This window comes from Rhincodon typus, chromosome 28 (genome assembly GCF_021869965.1).
Source record: "Rhincodon typus isolate 14 chromosome 28, sRhiTyp1.1, whole genome shotgun sequence".
Taxonomy (NCBI): Eukaryota; Metazoa; Chordata; class Chondrichthyes; order Orectolobiformes; family Rhincodontidae; genus Rhincodon; species Rhincodon typus.
The window spans coordinates 5,694,132-5,718,608 of record NC_063359.1 but is presented as its reverse complement, the minus strand read 5'-3'; the positions used below and the strand labels follow the sequence as shown (position 1 = coordinate 5,718,608).

The 24,477-nt window shown below is 43.8% G+C and overlaps 1 protein-coding gene across 1 annotated transcript in view; it reads right to left on the bottom strand.

The window, feature by feature from the left end:
* Positions 1-19,827, bottom strand: part of nsmfb (NMDA receptor synaptonuclear signaling and neuronal migration factor b) — a 75,690-nt gene extending 55,863 nt beyond the window's left edge. Inside the window, exons 1-3 of the mRNA XM_048613691.1 lie at positions 19,636-19,827; positions 18,225-18,292; positions 1,401-1,871 (exon numbers count right to left, since the gene is read on the bottom strand). Of these exons, the coding sequence (XP_048469648.1) occupies positions 1,401-1,871; positions 18,225-18,292; positions 19,636-19,706 (610 nt within the window). The 5' untranslated portion in view covers positions 19,707-19,827. The remainder of the gene's footprint in view (positions 1-1,400; positions 1,872-18,224; positions 18,293-19,635) is intronic.
* Between the last annotated feature and the right edge of the window lie 4,650 nt (positions 19,828-24,477).

Below are 24,477 nucleotides of genomic sequence, written 5' to 3'. Positions count from 1 at the left end.
CGGCTTCAGTATCTCAGGAGTTGTGAACGGTGCTGAGCGTTATGCAATCATTGATGAACATTCCAACTTCTGACCTTATGATGGAGGGAAGGTTTCAGGAGAAGGCAACTGTAAAAGTTGGCAATTGAGTCTGTTTATTGTAGTTAACAGCAGATTCTAACTACCCTAGGTTGGATGACCCCAGTTCATACATACACTTCACTCTACCGATTCAGAGCATTTAGGAATGCAGATATATTCGCTCTGTTGTGGTTCTACAAGCATATTGTAACCCAGTTACCTGGAATATGTTACTACATAGTACATGCTGTCTGCAGTTTCCTAGCAACCAATGGCAAATTATTTCTCAATAAGATTGCAAACACAGTGTCAGAATGGTAATGCAATTGTTTTGGAACTTGATATGGGGGAGGGGTTGTCAAGGAGTTACAACTGTCCCTATTTTCCAGGGAACATAGATGGTTGCTGGTCAGTGGAATTCTCTTTCCCAGTGGAGGGTAAACCATTGAATATACTCAAAGCAGAGTTCAACAGATTTTTGACTGACGAGGAAGTCAGGGTTAGGATGGCAACAAACAGAAAAGTGGTGTTGAGACCAGAACCCTCAATAGCAAAAATGAGTGTCATTTATAAACTGCAGAAACTCACAAAACCTCTGCAGACAGCACCCTCCAAACCCACAACCACCTCCATCTGGAAGGACAAGGGTGGCAAATATATGGGGATACTATCAACAGCAAGTTCTCATCCAAGCTACTCGCCATCCTGACATGGCAACAACTGCAGTTCCCTCAGTGTTGTTGGGTCAAAATTGTGGAACTCCTGCCCTAATGCCTTCAGTTTGTGGATTTTCCTTCATGTTCTGGACCAATTTGGATGAAGAGTCACCAGACTTGTAATGGTAACTCTGCTTTCTTGCCACTGAATGCTGCCAGACATGCTGAATTTCACTGTCAATTTCTGTTTTTGCTTCAGATCTCCAGCATCCTCAATTCTTTGTTTTATTCAAGTTGTAGGTCTTCCTTCAGATCCTGGATCTACCTCTTAATGATATGGGTCTACCTTCAGGTGCTAGGTCTACCTTCAAGTTTTGGGTCTATGTTCAGGTCCTGGATCTATCTTTAGGATGTGGATATACCTTCAGGTCCTGGGTCTACCTTCGAATTGTGAGTCTACCTTCAAGCTACGGGTCTACTTTCAGGTCCTGGGTCTACCGTCAGGTCCTTGGTCCATCTTCAGGTCCTTTGGTCTACCTTCAGGTCTTTGGTCTACCCCTGGGTCCTGGGTCTACTTTCAGGCTTGAATGGCCTGCTCCTGCTCCTTGTCTCCCATAAAGATCCTAGAGCGGCTGTCCTGGTAGATTGCTGACATTAGTCTATCTCAGCTCCCTCGGTTCTCACCGGACACCCGGTCCATGCTGTACATGCGCTCGAGCTTCTTGCGATGGCGGGCGGCCTCGCGCGCCTGCACGTGCTCGCCGTCAACGGTCAGCAGCTGCGAGGAGCCTGCGGCCTTCGCACAGCCGGGACACTCCCTCGAGCTCTGCCTGCTGCCCGCCCAGTTCCTGCAGCGCCCGCCTCCGCCTCCGCCCGCCTGGGAGGGCCGTGCCTCCTTGCCGGGGGTACTCGTCGCTGCCGTCACCGTCCCCGTCCCCTCACTCTCCGTCTCCCTCTCCGACAGCAGCTGGCTCTCGCCTGAGATGGTGTAGACCCGCGGCTTCTGACCGTCGGCCGGCTTCTCCGCCCCTTCCTCCGAGAAACTCCGGTCGAATCTTCCCTGAGAGATCATGGAGAGGCGGCGCTTGTTCTGCGCGGGCTGTTGGATCTCCGAGGAATGCTCCGGGTCCATCAGGGTCTCAGCCACCAAGTGATCTGAAAGGTAAGGGGAAAGAGAGATAGAGATATGTGCACACACTTCTTCCCTTCCTGCAGCTTTTTCAAAGTTCTTTCACCTCAAATTTCTCTGGAGTACTGTACCTCAGCTCAGTTGGTAGTACACTCAAGGTTGTGAGCCCAAACCCTATTCCAAGACCTGGAACACACAAGCCTCAGTGAAGTTGACACTGCGTACAGTACTGAGGGTGTGCCACACTGTCAGAAGTGCCATCCAGATGCAACGGTAACCTGAGGCCTGCCCTCTCACACGGAAATCCCAGGCCACTACTGTGAATAAAGAAGAACATTCTTTCTTCCTGGTGTCCTGATCTATAGTTAATCCCGCAACCAATACCAGTAAAACAAATGGAAAACAGTGACAGGAACAGACAGAGTCCACATGGCTTTAGAAAGGGGAAATTGTGCTTGGCAAATGTATCAGAATTTTTCAACGATGTGGAGCAAATAAGCGGAGCCAATGAATGTGCTTTACTGGGACGTTCAGAAGGTTTTCGATAAAATTCCACACAAGAGATTAGCCTGTAAAATTAAAGCACATGGGATTGGGGGTAGCATGCTGAAACAGATAGAGAACTGGTTGCCACAGGAAACAAAGAGTAGGAATAAATGGGTCTTTTTTCCAAGTGGTAGACAGTGACTAATGAGGTTCCACACGGGTCAGTGCTTGGACCCCAACTAGTCACAATTTATATTAATGATTGAGATATGGGAATTAAATGCAATGTCTCCAGATTAGCAGATGACACAAAGCTGGGTGGGAGGGTGAACTGTGAGGAGGATGCAGACATGCTTCAGTGTGACTTGGACAAGTTGAGTGAGTGGGCAAATGAATGGCAGATACGGAATAATGTGAATAAATGTGAAGTTATCCACTTTGGTCATAAAAACAGTCAGACAGATTGGGAAAGGTGGAAATGCAACGAAACTTGGGTGTTCTGGTGTCCTGATCGATAGTTAATCCAGCAACCAACGCCAGTAAAACAAATGGAAAACAGTGATGGGAACAAACAGAGTCAGCATGGCTTCACAAAGGGGAAATCTCATTACTATTTGTGGGAGCTTGCTCTGCACAGATTGCTGCCTGCACTGCCTACATTACTACAGTGAATTCAAAACAGTGCACCCTGGGTTGCAAAGTAGTTTTGCACATTCTGGTTATCAATATTCACAGATTCCCCAGTGGATGTCATGTGTGGGGCTCTTGGCAGAGGCCAGAAACAGACTCAGCTGTGATGCTACGACATGCTTCCCTGCTGATGCCTGGTATGTTGGCATGGCAGGAGGGGACAGTGCAGCAGGATCTCCGTTCTGACCATCCCTGACAATGCGGCACTCCATCTGTATGATCCTGCGATAGTGCAGCACTCCCTCTGTGTGACCCTGTGATAGTGCAGCACCCCCTCAGTACTGACTCTCCCACAGTGCAGCACCCCCTCAGTACGTACTGTCTGACAGTGTGGCGTTCCCTCAGTATTGACCCTCTGACAGTGTGGCGGTCCTTCAGTACTGTCCCTCCTACAGTGCAGCACTCCCTCAGTACTGGCATTGTCTACTAGTCATTGTTTGCAGTGCGCAGCTGAACAGCGGAGAGCAGCTCAGTTTGGAAATGCAGTCTCTTTTGAGTCCAGGGCATGGTTTGAGGCATCTACATTGCTTCTAATGTCCAGGGATTGTGTAATTTAGGTTCTGATTAGAAACTGTTGCTTCTATTCAAAATCTGAGGTCCAATCAGATCAACTTATAATGATTTTAATGGATGGAATTATGAAATAGATTTAGAGTTATATATGAATCTTGATAATCACTGTTCCAGTTTGGTGTAAATTTCCTGTGTGAATTTTTTTCGCCACAATATCAAATTCTGATTCCCGGAGGACAGAATGAAGCTAAGAGATTTTGTACATTTTCCTCCCTCAGCTGGTGAGAGAGCAACAGGTGGTTGACCCACGTCATAGAATATAATATAACGCCAGCACTAATACAATGTACGATCCTGTTACACTCACCCACTCGGGGCCAGCAATGTCTCCTATCAAATAACGGCAATAGACCCTCAGTTATTTTCACATTACATAACACGCAGCAAGAACATAGCTTTCCTTTCCTGGACTCACAAAACCAACTGACCACCTCAGTGTATAAAGGAAATCACTTCCGACCATTCAAATACTGTTTTCTGCTCACTGTATAATTCTAATAATTTCAAATTTGTTCATTGGATGTTATTGACAATTTGCTCATCAAATGTTCCTGCTGATTTTTACAAATACATTACTTCAGTACAAACAGAGTGAGCAGCGTATCAGCTAACAATCTGTCTGACCTCAGTGTACAAACACAGAAATTGCTGGAAAAGATCATTGGGTCTGGCAGCATCTGTGGAGAAAAATCAGAGTTAAAGTTTCAGGTCTGGTGACCCTTGGAACTGATGGTAGCTAGGAAAATGTCGGTTTTTATGCAAAAGATAGGGTAGGGGAGGGTGTAAGGAGTAAACAATAGGTGATTGAGGAATAGAGCCCAGAGAGAGAACTTATGGACAGACAAAGGAGTTAATAACGATCTGACGAGCAGGATTAATAAACTGAGATAACAATCATTTTCTGAAGAAGGGTCTGGCCCGAAACGTCAGCTTTCCTGCTCCTCTGATGCTGCTTGGCCTGCTGTGTTCATCCAGCTCTGCACCTTGTTATCTCAGATTCTCCAGCATCTGCAGTTCCTACTATCTCAGTATTAATAAGCTGTTAACGGAGACTGTTAGTGGCAAACAATGGGTTGTGTGTAATAGCAGACTATATGATCACAAGACCTGGTGTGTCGTGGTGAGGTTTAGGACATAGTAGAATTCAAGCCCTAAAATTGAACTCGATATTGAGTCCAGAAGGCTGCAGGGTCCCCAAGCAGAAAATGAGGTTTTGTTCTTCCAGCTTAAGCTGAGCTGCACTGGAGCAAGCCAGAGACAGAGATATTGGCCAGGGAAAAAGGGTAGTGTGTTAAAGTGGCTGTTCTTCTCTCTCTTTGGGCTCCAAGCCCAATCACCTATCATTTATTCCTTACAGCATTCCCACACCTCCCCTCCCACCACCCTGTCTTCTGCATAAAATCTATCATTTTCTTAGCTACCATCAGTTCTGCGGATGTGTTACCAGACCTGAAACGTTAACTCTGATTCCTCTTCACAGATGCTGCCAGACTAATGAGCTTTTCCAGCAATTTCTGTTTTTGTTCCTGATTTACAGCATCCGCAGTTCTTTCAGTTTTTATTTAATATTGACCTCAGTGTATCCCTGATAGTCAGAACCCCAGTAAGAATTCTCCTTCAAAATAGTGTTATAACATCTTACACTGAGGAGGTTTGGGCTAACATCTCATCTGCAAGACAGAACCTCTGATGGTACAGTGCTCCATCAGTATTGACCTTCAACCTAACGCTTCAGTGGTGCAGTACTCCCTCAGCAATGATTCTGATTGAGACACCTCCTCAATGTTCACCTCCCAACAGTGCAACAGGCTGTTGGTTCTGACTATCTGACAACACGGCACTCCTTTTGTACAGACAGTATGACACTCCCTCCATACTGACCCTCTGACAGTATGACACTCCTTCTGTACTGACCCACCCACAGTGCAGCACTCCCTCAGTACTGACCCTCTGAAAGTGCAGCACTCCAAAGGTACTGACACTCTGACAGTAAAACACTCATTCAGTATTGATCTTCTGATAGAGCAGCACTCCATCCTTACTAATCCTCTAACAGTGCAGCATTCCCTCTGTATTGACCCACCCATAATGCAACACTCCCTCTGTACTGACCCTCCATGGTGCAGCACCCCCTATGTACCACTTTAATGTGTTGGCTAACTTTTTGTGCTCAAATTTCTGAAGTGGATCTTCAAGTGCTACCATCTAAGCCTTCTGGACGAGATAATGCAAAATGACTAAGGATCTAGAATACTCCTCCTCCCACCCACCTTCCTGCAAAAATGCTATCCCCTATTCCCAATTCCTTCGCCTCCGCCGCATCTGCTCCCAGGATGAGGCATTCCACTCCCGTACATCTCAGTTGTCCTCGTTTTTCAAGGACCATAACTTCCCCCCCTTGATGGTCGAGAACGCCCTCAACCGTGTCTCCCACATCTCCCGCACCTCATCCCTCACACCCCGTCCACGCAATAAGAACCAAAAAAGAATCCCCCTCGTCCTCACGTACCACCCCACCAAACTCCGGATCCAACGCATCATTCTCCGACACTTCCGCCATCTGCAATCCGACCCCACCACCAAAGACATCTTTCCCTCCCCACCCTTATCTGCTTTCCGGAGGGACAACTCTCTCCGTGACTCCCTTGTCCGCTCCACACTCCCCTCCAGCTCCACCACACCCGGCACTTTTCCCTGCAACCGCAGGAAGTGCTACACCTGCCCCCATACCTCCTCCCTCACCCCCATCCCAGGCCCCAAGAAGACTTTCCACATCAAGCAGATGTTCACCTGCACATCTGCCAATGTGGTATACTGCATCCGCTGTACCCGGTGTGGCTTCCTCTACATCGGGGAAACCAAGCGGAGACTCGGGGACCGCTTTGCAGAACACCTACGCTTGGTTCGCAACAAACAACTGCACCTCCCAGTCGCGAACCATTTCAACTCCCCCTCCCATTCCTCAGACGACATGTCCATCCTGGGCCTCCTGCAGTGCCACAACGATGCCACCTGAAGGTTGCAGGAACAGCAACTCATATTCCACTTGGGAACCCTGCAGCCCAATGGTATCAATGTGGATTTCACAAGTTTCAAAATCTCCCCTCCCCCTACCGCATCCCAAAACCAGTCCAGCTCGTCCCTGCCTCCCTAACCTGTTGTTCCTCCCACCTATCCCCTCCTCCCACCTCAAGCCGCACCTCCATCTCCTACCGACCAACCTCATCCCGCCCCCTTGACCTGTCCGTCCTCCCTGGACTGACCTATCCCCTTCCTAACTCCCTACCTACACTCACCTTTACTGGCTCCATCCCCGCCTCTTCGACCTGTTTGTTTCCTCTCCACCTATCCTCTCCTCTATCCCTCTTCTATCCGCCTCCCACTCTCTCCCTATTTATTTCGGAACCCCTTTCCCCTCCCCCTTTTCTGATGAAGGATCTAGGCCCGAAACGTCAGCCTCTCTGCTCCTGTGATGCTGCTTGGCCTGCTGTGTTCATCCAGCCCTGCACCTTGTTGTCTTGAATCCCAGGAGGTATTAGCACACCAGGATAAGGAAACAAAACAAGGAGAATAAGTTAAAAAAAAGATCTAAAATGTTATACATCACTAAACTGGATCTGCTTCAAAACATGGAGGCCTATGTTTTCTAATGGCACCTGTGGCCACTTGAGTTTGTCTGTTGCACATCAGTGTCTCCAACCTGCGCTATCACCCGTTTCATTGTGAACGCCATTAAACCCTGGAAGCATATCGCTGTCACTGTTCATTGCTCACACCCTCTGGTGAGCAGCCGATACTATGGAACCTTTTAGGGCAAAGACTGAATTGAGGCCATGGGTTGTGCTGCGGCTGACAATAAAAAGATACATTTTACAGCGAGAACCTGTCACGAGCACCTTTTCTGCTAACACCTCCTCGCTCTTGTGGTCCCTAGTCCTAAATTTCACTGGATGCTACTTTTATCCATTAATTAATGAGAATTATTTCACCTTTGTGAAAGTGAAGTGTGATTGAAACAGAAGAAGCTGAGTAATAAACGTTAATTTAGGGGAGAGTAATCTTCAGTGAAGTTTGATTAAAAGTTCAAGAAACTTATGACAGCATTCTTCCGGGATTATTGAACAAAAATTTTCACATGTCGAGATGCACAGAGATGAGGCATAGGCTCATGTAGAAGTACGTGTAAGCATGCACACAAATATGTGCACATACATTCAAACACATACATCTAAAGAAGCAGTTTGTATGAACAAATGATAAGCCAAGTGATGGATGGGGTCATGAACAGTGTTATCAAGTGGCACTTACAAGGGAATGAACTGCTCATTGCTGTTCTGTTTGGGTTCTGAGGGGCATTCGGCTCTTGACCTTTCACAACCTTGGTCCAAACATGGATAAAAGAATTCCAGAGGTGAGGTCAGAGTGACACTATCCTTGACATCAATGCAGCGCTGTTGAAAGATTGTTACATCAAGGATCCCTTGCAAACCTGGAGTCAATGGGAATCAGGGAAAGCTCCCCACTGATTGGAGTCATTCCTGGTACATGGGAAAATAGTTGTGGTTGTTGAAGATCAGTCATCTCAGTGCTAGGGCATCTCTATAGGAGTTCCTCAGGATAGAGTTCAAGGCCCAACCATCTTCTGCTATTTCATCAATGTGCTGTCCTGCATCATAAAATCAGAAGTTGGGGTGTTTGCTGATGATTGCACAATGTTCAGATTCATTCGTAACTCCTCAGACCTGATCAGTATATCCAAACGCAGCAAGAGGTGGACAATATCCAGGTTTAAGCTGACAAGTAACAGTCACACCACATTAGTGCCAGGCAATGACCATCTTCAACAAGAGAGAATCTGACCATGAACCCTTGGTGTTTAATGCAATTACCATTGCTGAATCCTCCGCTAACATCCTGAAGGTTACCATTGAGCATAAACTGAGCTGGAGTAGCCATATAAATACAGTGGCTTCAAAAGCAGGTCAGAGGTTCGGAATTCTGCAGCAAGGAACTCACCTCCTGACTCCCCTAAGTCTGTTTACCACATACAAGGCACAAGTCAGGAGTGTGATGGAATACTCCCCATTTGCCTGGATGAAGTGCCAACAACACTCACAAAACTTGACACCATCCAGGACATAGCAGTCCACTTGATTGGCACCACATCCATATGTATCTACTCCCTCCACCACCAATGTTTAGTGACAATAGTGTGCATCATCAATAAAATGCACTATAGAAACTCATAATGGCTCCTTCAACAGCACCTTCCAAACCTGCAAACTTTACCACTTAGAAGGACAAGGGCAACAGATACATGGGAACACCACCATCAGCAAGCTCCCTTCAAGCCACTCACCATCCCACTTGGACTATATCACCCATCTCTCAGTCTCACTGGGTCAAAATCTTGGAATTCCCTTTGAAACAGCTACATGGGTGTCCCTAATCCGAAAGGATTGCAGCAGTTCAAGAAAGCAGTTCCCCACCACCTTTGCAAGGACAATTTGGGATGCACAATAAATGTTGGGCCAGCCTGTAAAGTACTCATTACATGAAGAATGAAACAAAACACATTCATTCGTCTGTAACATCCCTGCATGCGTACAAAAGTATGGGCAAATACTGTCCACTTATAGGTGGCTCTATATTACAGCATATGTGTGCACATGCAAATGCATATCAAACCAAACATATACAAGTTCAGACATAAATTCATATGCAAATACAGAGCCACACATACACTCTGACAGACACATGCACGTACACCCTAACAGACAGATGCAAACACGGGGAGAATCACAGCTGGAATCCACACAACCACAGACAAACCCCCACAGCTATGGAGTGGCTGGAGCTTGTTTTTGACCTTGATTGAATCAGCCAGAGTGACTGTAGCCAACGGGCTCTGGGCCAACTGACTCTAGGTGAACAGCCCCAATTAGACTCTTCGATGTAATTACTTTTAATCGCTGGCTATAAAAATATCTGCTGGGATTGTGTTGCATTCAGAAATGGATGCTTGAAATCCTACTTGGCCTTCAGCACCAATAAAATTGTGTATGTGTCTACTTTCCCGACCCCGCTGTACAGTCCTTACACACTACATCCCAGATATACTGAAACCGAGCAAGTGGCTGAGGTACAGGATAATTCACAATCCATTGTAACATTTCCTTTTTAATTCACAGTCCACGTAGCAGAGAAGCAATACCGTATGGATAAGAATGAGTGGCCAGAAAACTTAAAGTCAGACCAGGGATTCTTCAAATACTTAAAATATACCTATGTGTGGGAGGTTGGAATTCAGGGTTCCCGAGAATGAGGGAAGCACACGCACCTTTCCTAGGATAGGTTAAAAACTAGTTCTATGCCAGCCTCAAACACAGAGTACCTAGATTAGGATTGGAATCTCTTCGGTATCATCACATCCAGCACAAAGGAAGACAACTGAGCTTGAAAAACACCAGTCACCTTCATCTCAGGATATCTTTGCAGGATTCCCCCAGGATCATGTCCTAGGTCTGACTATCTTCAACTGTTTCCAACCTCCCTTCAATCATAATGTCAGAAATTGAGCACCATTTGTGACTCCTCAATACTGAAGTAGTTAATGCCCACATTCAGGAAGACCCGGATGATATCTGGCTTGGGCTGTTTAGGGACAAGCAAGATTAAAGCCACACAAGTCCTAAACAATGACAGTCTCCAACAAGGAAGAATTTTACCATTTCCTTTGACATTATCATTCAGTGGATTGAGGAACCCCCTTTAAACAGACTTAACTAAATTAGAAATATTAATATTGTGTCTACAACAGCAGACTAGAGATTCTGCAGCATGTAACTCATGTCCTGTTTTCCTGAAGCCTGTCCACCATCTACAAGGCACCAGTCAGGAGTTTGAGGAAATAGCCTCTTCTTGCCTGGATGAGCACACCTCTAACAACAAGCAAACTTGACACCATCCAGGACAGAGCTCGATGCCCACTTAGTTGACACCATATCCATCTCTTCCCTCCATTATTGACACACATTGGCAATAATATCACACACAAAATGGATTACAGCAACTCATCAAAGCGCCTTCTACAGCATATTCTAAATTCACAATTTCTACCACCAAGGACAAGGGCAGCAGATGCACCACCATCTGAAAGTTCATCTCCAGGATGCACATCATCCTGACTTGGAACTACATTGTTTTTTCTTCATTTTTGCTAGGTCAATTTCCTGCAACTCACTTCCTAACAGTACTGGGCAACCCTATGGACTCCCGTGGTTCAAGAAAGTGGCTCAATCCCACATTCTCCTGGGCAATTTAGGACGGACAATAGATCACCTCCTCACAAGTAATGCCAATTTACTATGAATGAATTTAAAAAGGATGAAGCTATTCAGGAAGAAGACAGACAGATTGGTGGGTAAAAAGAGTAAGAAAATTGCCAAATGCTGGAAATCAGGGGATAATGAGAACTGTCTGATTGAGAGAAGGTGGTTTAAATTTGTTCGGCTATCTGAAGTTAGACTGAAAAATATTCACCTACTTTCATCCACCAAAACTCAATCAAACTCGTCTGAATTTCCAGCATTTGTCCTCTGAAATTTAATGTGATGGCAATTTGTCTGTTTTAAACACAAAGCTGTACATATTGTCACACATCCCACAGTTATCGGGAACGGGAGCACAGATGGCATGTCCCTAGACTAGTAATCCAGAGGCTTGGACTAAAGTTCCTGAAACATGAGCTCAAACACCATCACCGCACTTGGGGAATTTAAGTGTGTTTAATGATATAAATCTGAATAAGGAGGTAGTCTCAGTAATGGTGACCTTACAATTACTGGTTCATTGATGTCCTGTTGGGAAGAGATCTACTCTCCTTACCTGGTCTGGGCCTGCATGTGACCCCAGACGTGGAATAATGTGGTTGATTCGTAACTGCCCTTTGACATGTCTCAGAAAATTGTTCAGTTGCATCAAATTGCTTTGAAAACATTTAAGAAAAATAAAACTGGCTGACCACTTGGTATTGACAGGACAAAGGCACAACCAGCCTAGTTAATCCTTCAAAGTCATCCTCAAGAACATTTGGGGATTTATACTAAAATTGGGAGAGCTGTCCCAAAGACCAGATAAACAACAGTCTGACCTAATCTCATGCTCACATTTATACCCTACAGCAAGTAAACACACCATCACTAGAGATGGCTGCACTGTGGTATGCAGTCGGGAGGGAATTACCCTCAACATCGACTCCAGACTCCAAGAAGGCTCATGGCACCAGGTCAAACATGAACAAGAAAACCTCCTTTTGATTATAACTTATCCTGCTCCTTCAGTTGATGAATTAGCCCTCCTACATGTTGAACCAATCCCACATGGCCCTTGTGGAAATCAAGTCCTTTCTTCACATTTAAGTTAACTATATTATGATGGGTGGTTCAACCAGTGTGCTAAATGTCATAGATTTTGAACAGATACAGTAGCTCAGAATAAATTGCTGTGGGCCATCAGCAGCAGAATTATAATCTGTAACTTCACGATCTGACAAATGTTCTCGTCTATCATTATCATCATGCCAGGGATCACCCTGGTTCGGTGAAGAGTGCAGTACAGCATGCCAGGAGCAGTACCAGGCATACCTAAAAATGAAGTGCCAACCTTCAAAGCTAAAAACAGGATAACATGCGTGCCAAACAAGTGATAGACATAAACAGTTCCAATGTCAATGGATCAGATCAAGTTTCTACAGACCTCCCACATCCAATTAAGAATAGTGGAAGCTAAATAATCACTAACCAGAAAAGGATCTACAAGTATCCTCATCCTCAAACATGAAAGAACCTAGTACATCAGTGCAAAAGATAAGGCTGAAACATTTGCATCCATCTTCAGCCAGAAGTGCTAAGTGGATGATCCATCTCAGCCTCCTCCGGAGGTCCCCACCACCACAGATACCAGTCTTTCACCAAATCAGTTCATTCAATGCAATAGCAAGAAACTGCAGAAGGCCCTGGATGTGCAAAGACCATAGGTCCTGACAACATTCCGACAATAGTACTGAAGATTTGTGCTTTAGAATTTTCTGCACCCCTAGTCAAGCTGTTCCAGTACAACTACAACACCAGCATCAACCCAACGATTATCCAGGTATGTCCTGTCCACAAAAAAAATGACGAATCCAACCCAGCCAATTATCACTCACCTTCTCGCCTCAATCATCAGCAAAGTGATGAAATGATTCATCAACAGTGCTATCAAGCAGCACCAACTGATATATGTCATAATGAAAATAGGCATAACTGAATGATCATGCTGACTCTTCCATCATGTGTATAGGATTTAACTTCTCAAGAAAGAATCTAACCACCTTCCTTTGCCATCCATTAGTGTTATCATCCTGAAACGCTAACAATAACCATAACATCCTGCCAGTTACTATTGATCAGAAACTGAATTGGACCAGCCATATATGGAGTAGGTCAGTCGCTGAGAATTCTGGAGCAGTTAACCCACTTCCTGACTCCCCAAAGACTGTTCACTATCTACAAGGCACAATCCAGAAATTAATGAAATATGTTCCACTTGCCTGAATGATTACAGCTCCAAGTCGTACATGACAACAGTAAAGAAAAAACAGCCTGTCTTATTTTCTCACCATTTGCCATGTTAAATATTCATTCTATCTACCAGTAGTCCCTAGGGACAGCAGGGTGTAGTTCATAAAATATACACTGCAGCACCCACCAAAGCTCCTTTCGACAGCAGCTTAGAAAACACGAACCCCCAGAAGAACATGGGCAGCAGACACATGGGAACACCAACACCTGCAAGTTCTCTTAGACAGATATTGCCATTCCTTCAATGTCACTGGGTCAAAATCCTGAAACTCCCTCCTCACCGCACTATGGATCTACCTACCGCAAATACACTGCAGCAGTTCAAGAATGCGGCTCAACCACCATATGCTCAGCTACAATCAGCAATGGGCAACAAATGTTAGCCCAGCCAGCAATGCTCATATCCAATTAATGATTTTTTAAAAAACGTACCTATCATTGCTCAATCCCAACACCTTTCAATCTGCAATATACTGAGTCTGTGGGATTGAGTTGTGCTGGAAAAGGGTTATGTAGTGTTGGAGAGATGCAGTGTTGTGCAAAACCCACTAATCAGCTGATCCTGCAGTTTGGAAACATTGCACTTTCTCCCCCATGGATGCTGATTAATGTTGGGACATGCTGATTAAAACTAGGACAATGGACAAGTGTGCACATACCTATTGCTGGCCCTGTTCTCAGGAGAAATCCTGCTCACTTGCCTTCAAAGAAAATAATGAGGTGAAAGCTGTGGCTATGGACCTTCTGATCCTTTTGGCTACCATTGTTTGGGATCATGCACTCACCTCAAGGGAAGAGGTAGCAGCCAAGATGCAGAGAACAATAAAGCACCATTTGTTAAACCTCTTCATCTCTCTGCCTTCCAATCTCTCTCTTTATCTCTTTTTACGCTTGGTCTTTCTTACTTTCTCTCTTTATCTCCATTTCTATGTCATTTGTATGTTAATCTCACTGGTTTTCTTTCTCTCATTCTCTTTCCCTCTCTCCTCTGCCTTTCTCTCCCTGCCTGTCTAATTGTAGTTCCAGGTTGTTCGATTTCTCTAAAGGGCATGCTCGGATTTTGAGACTTTTTTTTGACAGGAAGGTAACAGGTTATACCTAAGGAGTCGAGCTTGGATTGCTTGTGATAGCTAAGCTCACTGTAGATGTGCAGCTTTTATCTGTTATTTACATCCAGCCAAATCATTGTCCTTGGTGCATTTCTAATGAAAAGTCTATATTTGATGGAACAATCACGAACAGGGCTTAACATAAACAGGTTTACAGAGAACAGTCAGTATTTTCTCTGATCAGATAAATAAATGAATATTTAACATGGCAAATGGTGAGAAAATAAAACAGGCTGTTTTGTTTTTGTTGTTGACGTGTACTTTGAATCAAAACCTTTGGGAACGTTTTCTCGAAAGTTCTGCGATCTTCCTCACTGTTTGTGTGACCAGCCGTTTCGATATTTCCAAAAGCACCTGGATGTGGAAACTGGTATCTGCCCGTGGCTCTGTGGTAGCACTCTCAACATTGAGTCAGAAGGCTGTTTGTTGACAGATACTGTTCTTTGGAAAATGCAAACCAAGGCCATGCCTGCTATCTAAGATGGACATAATAGGTTTCGTAACACTATTTCAAAGAAGCCCAGGGGAATTCTCCAAATTGCTGATATTTATCCCTCAATGAACTTGAATAAAAACAGATTATACAGTCATTGTAATGATGCTGTTCAGGGAGCTAGCTGTGCACAAATCAGCTGTGACATCACAGCAATCAGTCCACATTACAACAACTTTTACAAGATAAGAGTGACCACATTTCAAAAGCACTTTGTTCCCTATAAACACTTCAGGATTTCATGATATTATAAAAGGCCCTATTTAAATGCAAGTGCTTATTTCTTTCTCTTGTCAATACTACAAAAGTATAAGTGGCAGACATTTTTAAGGAGATATTCAATTCCTCCCAAATAAAATATATTCCAGAGAGGAAAAAAATTGTAAGGGGGGATAAAGCATCCATGGCTAAGCAACCAAGTGAAAGACAACATAAAGGCATAAACTAAGGCATACCATATTTGCGGAGGTGAGTATCAGGCTGGAAGATTGGGAAACTTTTAAAGACCAACAAAGCATACTAAAAAAGTAATAAAAAGGCCAAAGATTAATTATGAAAAGAAAACTAGTGCAAAATAAGACATGGATAGCAAAAGCACTGATTGGAAATGGCTAATGTAAAGCCTTTATTCAAAAAGGAAGGGCAGTAGAAAGTACAAAACTATAGACCGGTTAGTTTAACACCTATCATTGGAAATTTGTTGAAATCAATTATGAAGAAACTGTGACGATATCATGGCTTCAAGAGGTGTATTTTGTACTTTTTTTGTGAAGAAAGGTTGATACAGAGATTAGGGCAGTCTTCAAAAAGCCAATGCATAAAGTAAATAGATTGTGAGACCTTGGATTTTTTAAAATTTGGAACAATAGCAGCAGGCTGAATGAGTGGAGTCAAGCTCCCACAGGACCAGGATTTTTAGTTTTAGCAGTTTGCTGGATCCTTGCAGCTGAATGTGAAAGCTCTTATTCTGCTCTCTGTTACAGCTAAAAGCTGTGGTTCACTTCCTGCTGCTAGAATTGCATTGGAGACAATCTATTTTATTCAATTTGCCGTTGCCAAGGGTATGTTTATGGGATGTTACTGTATTGGAGCAGTTAATTAGTAGTAGCTAATATATATATTATTTTGTTAAACGTTTTGATAGAGTAACAGTTAAGACAATTCTTTCATTTTTATTTTGTCTGCATTTTAACTGTAGTGTAAAACTAAAGTGTGTTTTGCTTAAAGTTGAGTAGTTTGACCAATCAAATTGCATCTGGAACACAACTTTTAAAGTAAAAACCAGTTAGGGTCTGGGCTATCTTCTTAATATATTTTGAAGAGGTTTGGTCTAGTCCATAATATAAGTAATATTGGTACATTTGGAAAATCAAATCACAACCCATCAGAGCATGATTTTACGAAGGGTAAATCATGCTTGATTAATTTCCTAAAGTTTTATGCAAATATATAAATAGTGGATAATGGACAGTCCTGTGTATTATTCTCCCCTTCCACATACCAATCAGGTATTGTGTAGAATATTGAAGTGGCCCAGTTACTGGACATGGTGGATACATCCAGCCTGGCCTTGTGTCTACAGACCCAGTAAACTGAACTTAAAGCTACATCAGTGGAGCTGCATATCCATCTGCTTTGCTGACATTGGGATCTTTCAGGGTGTGTATATTCTGTGGAGTGCAGCTGACTCAGGAAGACGCACAATCTAACTGTGGATATACAATTCATATAAAGTACCTGAAGAAATTCACTCTTACACACCAGAATTCAGAGGGCTTCAACCAGCCATTCTTGTCATATATTTAGAGAATCTACCAGGCAGATACATCCATTCAGCCTCTCTCAGTCACACGCAGAATTTCAGAGGGAAACTACTCCTGCTGAATTGCGCTCTCACACACAACCTTTCACAGAGAGATGGTTCCACACATTTCTTCCTCTTGCACACAAACAGTAATTTCAGAGATTTATAAATTTCACTCACTCTCGCACATGCACGCAGTCTGGCTGACGTACAATACCATTCAGCATGAAGAAGGCTCATGGAATTTTTTTAGGATCTAGAACTTGCTACTTGAAAACCTGAGGTAAAGGTGTTTTCAGAAATAATTTTGAAGTGAGTTGAGCAGATGTCTGAAGATGAGGAATTCACATTTGTAGACAATAAGTGAGATATTGCATGACAGTTTGTCCACCAAGATCCCACAATTTACCAAATGGCCACTTTCTGTGCTTCAAACTCTTATGAATTTTATAATCTCTTTCTCTCACAGATACTGTCACACAAAACCTCTCAATCCCCTCAGGTTAACAATCCCATTCAGTCTTGAGGAGCAGTAAGAATTGGGAGTCCATGTACAGACAGCAATAACAGCTGATGGACAAGTACGAAAATAATTTAAAAGGCTGATGGAATGTTAGCCTTTATCTTAAGTAGGCTGGAATGTAAAGTCAGTAAAGCTCTTGTTCCATCTCATCTGGAGCACTGTGTTCTGGGAATCACAGTTCAGGGAAGATATATTGACCTTGAAAAGGGGTACATTGCAGATTCACCAGAATTAGGTCAACTTTAAAATGGTGAAATTTCAAGTAAAGATGTAAAGAATAGACTTGTATTCCCTTGAATAAAGAAGACTAACTGGCAATATAACTGAGATGTGGGATTGAGGTAGAGGGGACAGACAGAGGAGGCAGTTAGACAGAGGAGAAGCAGATGGCACCAGATAGAGAGAGGGAGAGGCACAGTTGCAGACAGAAAAGTTAAAGATTACAAGAAGGTCATAGAGGAGCTATTTTCCCTTGTGGAGGTGTACACAGCAAAGAAGCAAAGCCTTTATATTAGATCTCGACTGTTTTGAACTGATATCCAAAAACATTTCTTCATACAAGATCTGGAGGAAATCTGAAATTTGCTCCCTCAAGAAGTAGTTGAGGCTGTAAATCAATTTAAAATTTCACAACTGAGACCCATCAATTCAATCCCAATCTGGGTGTTTCGGTATATAGAAGAAAGGTAGGTCATTAGAACTGCGACACAGAATACCTATTGAATGGAATGGCAGAACAAACTGGAAAGTCCGAATGGCCAATGCCAGTCCTACTGTCCTCTGCTTTTCAGACACATACACAGAATCTCTAACCTCAGAAAATGTCGGGATGCTGATGAGAGATTAACAACACCCTGATCATAAAACACCAGGAGGCTGCCTTGAGAGATACAGAGTGTGAGCACAGCACGAGGCAAAAAATACAGTAGCAGCTATCTAAACCCCCTTACTCTGACAGGGACATGGGAACACTGAGAGGTTGGAGGGGCAGGAGAGGCTTTGGGGGTGGGGGGGATAGAGTGGGGGTGGAGGGATGATTGGAACCCTGACACATAGTGAATGAGAGATAGTCTCTTACCTGATGCCTTGGTGCTACTGGTACCAGGCTCAGTCTGCGACAGATACTCTCTGAAAGCTTGTGCTGCTCTTCATGTTTGAAGCCACAACATAGCAACACAGGGAAAATTAGGAGAAAATAAAAAATGTCAGAGAATAAGACACCTCCCGAAACTAAACAAATGAAAAATTGACACAAAAATAAAAGCGGGTTCATCTCACCATACAGTGACAAGGAGATAAAATGAATGAACATTTGGGGAATAAAAAAATCAGTTCTTGTAGGATCAGCATTATAAATGTCATTTAATTAAATTCAACAGCCCATTACTGTAGAGGACATGGAGCACATTCAATATTTCTACATTTCCAACTGCTGCATCTTTAAATGTTTCATAAAAGGAAATAGACAGCAGCAATCCAGCTAAGTGATGGATGGTCTTCTCACTCGTTGGGTAGACTTAGCCTCATAGTGTGAAGTGTGACAGAGAGAGAAAGAGACAGCACAGACAAGGAGTAGAATCAATACAGGGAGACAATAAAATATGAGTAGTGCAGTGGAGATAATGGAAAGCAGAAAGCTTAAAATATCTGCAACATTTGGGGACAAATGTTTAGCACCTTGTGGAGTAGGCATCTGCAATTTTGAGCCCGTTTGTTTTAAACAGATCCAACAACTACAGCAAAACCATGGCTGCAGGAATATTAACACAAGCTCGCTCTGAAGTTGCAGGTTAAAAGTGCAAATTGTATAGAGTGGAGAGAGGAGCTATGGCAACGGGGCAGGGAGAAACAGACGAGGAAGACAGAGTGAGCAGAGTAAAAACGAGATTTTGAGAGGAAAAGAGAAACAGGAGGACAAAACGGAGAGAGACTGCGCAGACATAACACAAAACAAATAAATAAACAATATACACAAAAGAAAACAGAATAAGAGAAATCACTCTAAATAGACAGAGGTGGTGAGGAAACGGTCAAAGCCAGAAAGAAGTAGTAAAGAGGCAGGAGAGAGACAGAGACACAAGGAGCTGGAATATCCCTTTGGAACCACTCGGGAGCTGGTCTGAGTTCCGGAGCGCTAACCAGGCTCGCGGGTTTCCAATGAAGCGCACATGAGACTGGCTGAATGGACAGTCACCCTGGGCACTGGCACCGGAGATTTCTTTCTACAGAACAGGAGCGAGCAAACTTTGGTAGCATCAACTTTCGCATGTGCGGGGTAGAATCGATGGCTAGATGTAATCGAGCCAGAGAGCAAATCCAGCAGCCCCTTTAAAGGGAACTTTGGTGCAACTCAAATGCAGTGCAGCAGAATGGGCTGCAGCAGCCCGGCGTTTCTAGATGGAGAGAGGGAGGGGGTTGCAGACTGGGTGGGTGCTCTGCTGCCTGGTACGAGAAGGTGACGCCCAGCTCCCGACCCAGGTGGCACTTACCTGACCTTGGATTCAGCCGAGCAGATGGCATTGCTCCGCGGGTTCTTCCGTTTGGAAACAGCGCTGCCCATCCTGGATGGAGAGCCGGGGAATGGGAGACATGGCAGTCACAGAGCGGCCGGGAGTAACCCCTCTCCCATGCCAGGCAGTACCAGTCTCCGGGAGCTGTGTGCTGCCTGCAGCTCGCAGCCGCCTGCCATGCTCGGCTCGGGCTGAGTGGCGGAGCATGGGGGCTGGTCAGGGGCGGAGCCCGGGCACAGAGCAGGCGGAGCGCCGGCACAATGGGCAGGAACAGGCTAACCCAATACGGAGAGCGGGGGAGTGAGTGGCCCTGTCACATCCCCAGGGGAGCAGACAGCCCCCCAGGGGGGACAAGTAGAGAGAGAAAGGGACAAGGGTAAGATAAAAAGGGATCAGTGAAGGGGCAGATAGAGAGATCAGCTGGAGGGAAGGCGATAAAACGGAGGGCAGAGAGAAAGAGTAAAATGGGCCACAGGCAGATCTTTTAAAATTCATTCATGGGATATGGACATCGCTGGCTAGACCAGCATTTACTGCCCCAGAGAAGGTGGTGGTGAACTGCCTTCTTGAAATGCTGCAGTCTTTAGTGCGTAGAGACACCCACAGTGATGTTGGGAAGATACTTCCAATACTTTGACCCCTGGAACCAAGGGAACAGAGATATTTTTCCAAGTTAGGATGGTGTGTAGCATGGAGGGCAACTTTCAGGTTGTGATCTCCACATGTATCTGGTGCCTTTGTCTTTCGAGATAGTGAACAGCCATTGACAAGGGGCTACCTCAAAAGTTTTTGCAGAAAATAAAAGTTCATGGAGTGTGAATAGCACATTGGAATGGATAGATGGTTGGCTGGCTAACAGGAAAAAGAGAGTCAGGATAAATAGTTTTCAGGTTGGCAAGATGAAGCAAGCAGTGTGCCACAGAGAGTGGTGCTGAGATTGTCTCTGTTTATAATATATTAATGACTTGAGGGATGGAAAATACAGTTGCCAAACTAGCTGATGACACAAAGATAGGCACAAAAACAAGTTGTGAAGAGGACACGAGGAAGTTACAAAAACAGATAATGATATGTTAAGTGAGCAAAGATTTGGCAAATGGAACACAATGTGGGAAAATGTATAATGGCCCATTTTGGCAGGAAGAATAGAAATAAATGACATTATCAAAATGGTGAGAGATTGGAGACTCTGTGATGCAGAGAGATCTGGGTATCCTCATGCATGAATCGCGAAAGGTTAGTACACAGGTACAGCAAGTAATTATGAAAACTAATAGAATGGGGTTATTTAACACAAGGGGAATCAAATGTAAAAGTTGGGAGATTACGCTACAGTTATACAGGATGCTAGTGAGACTGTACCTGGAATACTTTGTACGGTATTGTACACCTTATTTAAAAAAGGATGTAAATCTGCCAGAAACTGTTCAGAGGAGGTTTGCAAGACGAATATCTTGAATCAATGGGTTTTCTCATGAGGCTAGGCTTGCATCTGCTGCAGTTTAGAACTGCAAGAGGTGACTTGATTGAAACATATCAAATCTTGATGAGTCTTGACAGGGCAGATCTGGTGAGGATATTTCCTCTGAAGCGGGAGTCTAGAACCAGGGCCACTGTTTGAAAATCAGACATCACCCATTAAGACAGGGATGAAATGAAAATCTCTTCTCACAGATGGTTATGAATCTTTAGAACCCTTCCTGAAAAGAGGTGGAAGCAGAGTCATTGAACATTTTTAAAGCTGAGGTAGGTAGATTCTTGTTAGGCAAACGGGTGAAAAGTTAATATGGTAGGCAAGAATGCAGGTTTGAGATTACCATGATCTTATTGAATTGTATTGTGGGCTCAAGGGGCTGAATGGCCTACTCTTGGCCCTTGTTGTTATGGAGAGACAGGGCAATTGAGGGAGTGGAGAGAAGAAAAAGGCAGATAGAATGTGATATATACCAGGCAGATAAAAAGGGTTAGATAGTGAAGGGAGCAAATGGAAGAACGCAGAGTAGAGGGGATAAAGAGAAGGCAGATAGAGAGTTGTAGACGGAAAGGTGGTGTATGAAGAGGTAGGGCAGATAGAAAGAGAGGGAAACATCCCTCAGCTAAATGGGTGGGTTGATGAGAGTAATGCTTTTGAAGTGTAACACTTGCATTTTCAGAAGGCACTTGACACAGTGCTTCGCAACAAACTTGTGAAGAAAGTTGTAGGAAGGTGATAGGAAACAGACAGTAATGCTCATTGGATATCTTTTGAGCTGGGGGAACGTTTGTAGTGGAGTTTCCCAGAGATTGGTATTGGGACCCTTGCTTTTCCTAATATATTTAAATGATCTGTATCTTGATATGCAGAGAACAATTTCAGAGTTTTAAGATGGCACTAAACTTTGAAGAATTGTAAACTATAAAAAGGACAGTGTGGCTGCCCAAAGAACAATGACATGTTGGTGGAATGGTGGACCAGTAGCAGATGAGTTTTAATGCAGAGAAGTGTGAAGTGATGCAATTTGGTCTGAAGAACAGCAAAAGATAATACAAATTAGGGATTACAAGTCAAAAAGGGGTGCAGGACGAGAGGATCCTAAATGTATTTGTACACAGATCATTGAAGGTAGCAGGACAGGTGGAGACAGCATACAATGTTCTTAGCTTTATTAATAGGGGAACAGTACACAAGGATGGATGTCGAACTTGTACAAGACACTTGTTAGATCTCAGCTGAAGTACTGTGTACAGTTGTGTGTGTCTCAGTTTAGGAAAGATGTGAATGCATTGGTGAGAGTGCAGAAGCAATTTATAAGAATGGCTTCAGGAATGAGACCCTTCAGTTATGAGGGTAGTTTAAAGAAGTTGGGACCGTTCTCGCTGAGGAGAAGAAGACTGAGCAGAAATTTGATTGAGGGCTGGATAGAGTAGATAGGGGAAGCTCTTTCTGCTTGTAAAAGAAACAAGAATGGAAAGGCATAGATTTGAAGTGATTGTGCAAAAGAAGCAAGGGTGATATGAGAATTTTTTTTTCGCACAGTGACTTTTTAGGGTATGGAATACACTGCCTGAAAATGCAGGTGAGGCAGGGTCAGTTGAGGTATTCAAGAGGGCATTGGAAGGTTATTTGGGTAGAAAAGGTGTGAAGGGCATGGGGAAAATGCCAGGAGATTGGCATGACGTAATATAGCTGGTGCAGGCAGGATGGGCTCAATAGCTTCCTTCCACACCATGACAATGCTGTGACGGAGCAGAATGTGGAAGAGGGACAGATAGTGATGGGGATTGGGGGGGCAGTTCAGAGAGGTAGGAGTGAACAGGAAAGGGAGGGCAGATAGGGAAAGGGAGGAGAGATAGAGTAATAGGAACAAATAGGAAGTGGCAGGCCAGGAAGGGTTGGATCAGAGGGGTATAGATGCACCAGTGGAGATTAGGAAGGGCTAGAAAGGGAAGGAGAGTTCTTTGAGAGTCTGAGGACCCAGAAAGGGAGAAGAAATTAGTTGACTTACATTAATGAAGGCTCCTTTTTGCTACTGTCTATCAAATGCTAACTTAATGTCAAAGGTGGTCACTTTCAACTCATCTTTGGTATTCAGTTCCTTTGTCCAGGTTTAGACCAGTGATCATTGGAGCCAAATATACTGAGTATTAGTGAACTGTTTATTGGTGTTGCTCAATAATTCTGTCAACAACACTTTGCATCAATTTGCTGATGATTCAGGGTAGATTGATAGCGCAGTAACAAAGGAGTCCATTGTATACATCTCCCCAGTCACACAAACATCTATTCATCACTTCCTGTCTTGGCTTCTTTAGACAAGATACCACTATTCCTTTAATCCATGATGCTTCATCAAAGCCCTTTAAAAATGCATAGATACACTTATAGAAATATAGAAGTACAGAAATTAGGAGCAGAGGAGTAAGCCATTTGGTCCCTGGAGCCTGCTCCACCATTCAATAAGTTCATGGCTGATCTGATTACTCTACCTTCCTGCCTATGCCCAAAATCATTTCACACCCTTTCTTATCAAGAATCTATCTAACCCTACCTTAAAAATATTCAAGGACTTTGCTTTTACCACCTTTTAAATAAGACAGTTCCAAACACTCAAGACCCTCTCTGAGAAAAAAAAATGCCTCAACCTGTTTTAAATGAGAGACCTTTAATTTTGAAACAGTGACTCCTAGTCCTAGATTCTAGAAAAATGTCCTTTTTGCATAGACTCTAACAAGACCTTTCAGGACCCTGCATGTTTCAATCAAGTCAGTTCTTATTTTTCTAAACTCTGACAAGGACAAGTCCAGCCTGTCTATCCTAACCTCCTAAGACAATCTGCCCATTCTGGGTATTAGCCATGTAAACCTTCTCTGAACTTCCAATATATTTATAATCTTCCATAAATAAAGCAAGCAAGTGAGCACAGTCATGCCTACCACCCTGAACACAGTGAACTCCCTAGAGGCTCAGACCCCAAGTATTGGGTTCTGCACATAGTCACATCTGTGTCCTTTATAACTGAAGCATACCCTCCTTACATGTGCACTTAATTCAACTGGCAATAAACAATAGCCTTCTATTAACTTTCATAATTATCAGCTATACCTACCTACTAACCTTCTGAACTCTGAAATCTCTCAACATATTGTGGAAAATTTTGTATCTTTCCACATTATACTACATTTGCCGGATCTTTGCCCACTCACTTAAGCTATGTGTATCTCCTTGTAGCTTCCTTATAACCTCTTCACGATTTACTTTCCTACCTATCTCTGTGCCAACAGGCAATCTAACAACTGTACCTCTAGTCCCTTTGGCACAAATCCCATTATATCTTGCCAACA